Genomic DNA, 4,298 nt, shown 5'->3' with positions numbered 1-4,298 from the left:
ATGTAATAAAACCAGAATAATACTTGCGTTTTGGTGTTTACATAGTTATTTACTTTTGGTTACTAATGTTTTAATCATGTTAACGTTGTCTGGCGTTAATGTCGAGCCCCGGTATTTAAACCCTGTACATATATGTGTGTGTGTGTGTGTGTATGTATATATATATATATATATATATATATTATTTTTTTATTAAAGAAAATAATACTTTTAGTCAGCAAGGGTGCATTACATTTATCAACAGTAAGGAAGTCGTGGCCTAATGGTTAGAGTCGGACTCGTAACCCAAAAGGATTCGGGTTGCGGGTTTGAGTCTCGTACCGGCAGGGATTGTAGGTGGGGGGAGGGAATGTATAGCACACTCCCCACCTTCAATACCACGACCGAGGTGCCCTTGAGCAAGGCACCGAACCCCCAACTGCTCCCCAGGCGCCGCAGCATAAATGGCTGCCCACTGCTCCGGGTGTGTTCACTCTGTGTGTGTGTGCACTTTGGATGGGTTAAATGCAGAGCACTAATTCCAAGTATGGGTCACCATGAGTGAGCCACGTCACGTCACTTTTTTTTATAATGTTATCCATTAACTTTCTATTCATAAAAGAATCCAGAAAATATAACTTTCGATTTGGCGTTAATAAGAAATGCTGATTGCGCACCAAATCAGCATATTACAATTATTTTGGAAGCATCACGTGACACTTAAGACTGGAGCAATGGTTGCCGAAAATTCAGTTTCCGCCACAGGAATAGACTACACTTTAAAAACATATAATTATACTAAATATAATCAATTTTAAATTGTATTAATCTTTCACAATATATTTTACTGTATTTTTAAACAAATGCAAACGTGATAAGTATAAGATAATTATTTTTAGAAACAAAAAAAAAACGCATTAATTTTAATATATTGTAATAACTAATATTTAAATGCAATGAAAAGTAAATAAACTGTTAAATTATATTTCAGTTTTAATTAAAATTCATTGACACCTTTTTAATTTATTAATACAAAAACATGAAAACGATTATACAAAAGACATTTATTTTAAGAACAATTCTGAAAAAATAAACAAAAAACTACATTTACAAAATATTAAAAGTATCATCAGAATGAATCTGAAATCAATTAATAAATCTGTCCAATCGGGATTAGCGTCATTGTAAAGCAAATATAAACTGAGCAGGCATCTCATATGATCTAAAAACATTTTCTTTCAGATCCTCTTTAACGTGTGCCTGGTTCCACACACACTGGTGGAGTATTGGTGGTGACTGTGTGGTCAGTGGGAGTGTACAGAGCTGGTTGAGGGTGAGATGAAGTCAGTCGCTCTGGCAGCTAATTTCGTCCTCAGTTCTCTGATTTCCTGCATCAACTCCCTTTCCTTAGAGTCAAGCTCCCCTCGGCCACGATCTAAAGAAACTAAAGTAGGAGTACACATGGAAGACATTTTATTGCTTTATTAAATCTTGTTTATGACAGTTAAACTGACTGTTTATACTAATAATACTCACAGCCAATAGAATCGTCTGACTGACTGATCAAGGAAATGTTGGTGGTCTCACTCTGGGTCTTGTGCAGCAGGCCTCTAGACGAGCAGGGAGATCGGAGTCTCTTTTCCATCTGCTGATCTACAAACCAATATAATCAATCAAATCCTTTATTACATTTTGTGAGAAGTGTTTGTCTTAACTCACTTAATGAATCCTCTAGACTCTTTCGCAGCTTGCCATGATGTTTCTCAGTCTCTTCTGTTTCCTGAGAGATAAGTGACCTCTGCCGGGCGTTAACAGTGGTGGCCACCCGTCTTTTCTCCTCCAGTTTAGCTTGTTTAGCTACTACATCATCCCACTGAGATGGAAACAATGTCATTCTTTTGCATGTTCTATTGAAAGTTATATTTTTTATGAATTTTGTCCACTTGAAACAGCAAACAAAACACTAAAGGTGCAGTCAAATTGACCATTGTCATTCGGAATTTTGTGCAAGGGTGAAAGTTTTTCCCACGCAGATTTCACAACAGATTAAGGTTGGTCACTTGGATTCACCACGTTGACCAACAGAAAGCTGCTTGGTTTGAAAGTGACTTCCGTTTCTGCTGTGCTACATACACCACTACAGTACTGACAATATACAATGGACCTTTTTTGCCTGCAAAATTTCACTGAAATTTCGCTAATGTGTCACATGCCTTTAACATGTGAATTCTCACCTGCTTTCCCTGTACTTCCAGCATTAGCTGGGCTACTTTTTCCTCTTTAGCATGTGTTTGTTTGCTGAAGTTCACAAGTCGCTCTCTTTGCTTCTCCTGCCTCTCTGCTTTTTCCAGTCGCTTGTTCACCTCGGCTTGCCAATCAGCATCCACTTCCATCTGTCCCACCTCTGCCAGAGACTCTTCCAGCATCTGAAAGAGTTTTAATTAGTCTCATGCAAACTTTATTCAACTATCAACTAGTGTTGCTTTCGTCAACGAAAATTATGACTGTTCACCGCTCAGGATTCAGTTACGTGGTGTGACGCTCTGCGTGTTATCCGCTCTATGCGTGTGTGTGCTCCGCTCAGTCGCTCGCGGCCCATGTGAGTGCTCCGCTCATATACCGTTCATGCTCATCGGAACAGCGAATGACAGTTTCACACAAAGACTAGACTAAAACTAAAATTAAAACAGGCCGCCAAAAACAACACTACTATCAACTCCAACACATAAGTCTGTTAAGCAGAAAGAAAGGGAATGCAGAAAGGAAACCGGAGCAGGGTGGAGTAAGATGTCTGACAAAGATAATCATATGCACTTCATGAAAATTGTAGCGAGACATACCTTCTTGTTTTTCTGGCTGATATCTGCATCTGTCTGAATGAGGTTTTGAAATGTAGAATCTATGATCTCAGCCCTGCATCTCCTCGTATCCACTTCTGCTCTCACCGTTTGACTCACTCTCTCTTGCTCTTTGGCCAGTTGCTAGTTGTCAAAACACAATGATTAGATATGATCTCAGGAGTGTCCGATCCTGCTCCTGGAGGCCCACCTTCCAGCAGAATTAAACTCAAACCCTAATTAAACACACCTAAACCAGCTGATCGAGGTCTTCAGGATTACATGACACTTCCAGGTACAGTTGTGCTCAAAATTATTCATACCCTTGGTAAATATGATCAAAGAAGGCTGTGAAAATGAATCTGTATCATCAATCCTTTAGATATTTTATTTTAAAAATTACTAAAATCTAACCTTTCATTGCAGAATAAGAATTTAAAATGGGAGATAAATCCATTGGTATTTTATAGAATCCATTATGCCATCTAGCTGAACAAGATATCCAGGATCTCCGGCAGAAAAATAGGCCCACAACATTAAAGATCCAGCAGTATATCTCATTGTACACATGGGGTACTTTTTTATCCCTGTGTGCACCAAACCCATCTTGGGTGTTTGCTGCTAAAAAGCTAATTCTTTTAGTTTCATCTGACCATTGAACCCAGTCCAGTTTAAAGTTCCAGTTGTGTCTAGCAAATAAATATGCTGGAGTTTGTTTTTGGATGAGAGCATTTTTTTTTCTAGTTTTTTCTTGAAACCCTCCCAAACAATATATATCTTTTTTTTTTTTTGAGGCTTTCTGACCCCAAGACTCAACTATTTTCTGCAGTTCTCCAGCTGTGATCCTTGGAGAGTCTTTGGCCACTCAAACTCTCCTCCTCACCGTGCATTAGGACGATATAGACACACGTCCTCTTACTGTATTAGAGAAAAATATTTATTTCATAATGCGATTTTCCCCCACTTTCACTTTTTTTTTTTTTTTACTTTAATTAAAGGTTAGATTTTTTGTACATTTTGAATGAAAGATCAAGTGGATAAACAATTCGGATTTATTTTCACAGCCTTCTTTGATCATATTTACCAAGGGTATGAATAATTGTGAGCACAACTGTAGTTTACAAACATAATAAGCTCTGGAAACTTGTGACATACTTCAATGCTTTTACTCTCTTACGAGTCCTCAGTGGTAAGGTAGGCATGTTCCCCGTCTGTGCCCTCCACACTCAGGAAACAGTTAGTGGTGTGGCCGATTCCACTGGGCAGAACAGCTTCCCTTAGCATGGCATTAATTACTGTACTCTTTCCATTACTGGTCCTGAAAAACAACATATAACACCCAGTAACAAACTATCCATTTAGCTTATCTGATTCAATATTATCTCAAACCAAGTTAGAGATGAAAGAGAGAAAAAAACAGAGATTAAGTTTATGTTTTTGGTGCCTCACTTTTGGATTTGTATAAAGTAACTATGTGTCCCA

General features: G+C 38.2%; 1 protein-coding gene across 3 annotated transcripts in view; it reads right to left on the bottom strand.

Moving 5' to 3' along the window:
- Positions 1 to 1,105: 1,105 nt before the first annotated feature.
- Positions 1,106 to 4,298, bottom strand: part of LOC107657682 (TBC1 domain family member 31-like) — a 12,364-nt gene continuing 9,171 nt past the window's right edge. Inside the window, exons 18-22 of one of the 3 annotated variants that reach the window (XM_016445866.1) lie at positions 2,820 to 2,960; positions 2,214 to 2,405; positions 1,699 to 1,852; positions 1,567 to 1,632; positions 1,106 to 1,423 (exon numbers count right to left, since the gene is read on the bottom strand). In XM_016445866.1, the coding sequence (XP_016301352.1) occupies positions 1,284 to 1,423; positions 1,567 to 1,632; positions 1,699 to 1,852; positions 2,214 to 2,405; positions 2,820 to 2,960 (693 nt within the window). In that variant the 3' untranslated portion in view covers positions 1,106 to 1,283. Of the gene's footprint in view, positions 1,424 to 1,515; positions 1,633 to 1,698; positions 1,853 to 2,213; positions 2,406 to 2,819; positions 2,961 to 4,298 lie in introns of all 3 variants that reach the window. The other 2 variants (XM_016445865.1, XM_016445867.1) reach the window with 2 other exon arrangements.

The sequence above is a fragment of the Sinocyclocheilus anshuiensis genome, unplaced genomic scaffold (genome assembly GCF_001515605.1).
Source record: "Sinocyclocheilus anshuiensis isolate Anshui unplaced genomic scaffold, SAMN03320099.WGS_v1.1 scaffold43, whole genome shotgun sequence".
Lineage (NCBI taxonomy): Eukaryota > Metazoa > Chordata > Actinopteri > Cypriniformes > Cyprinidae > Sinocyclocheilus > Sinocyclocheilus anshuiensis.
Note: the sequence above shows the minus strand (reverse complement) of the source record. Positions and strands in the feature narration are given on the sequence as shown.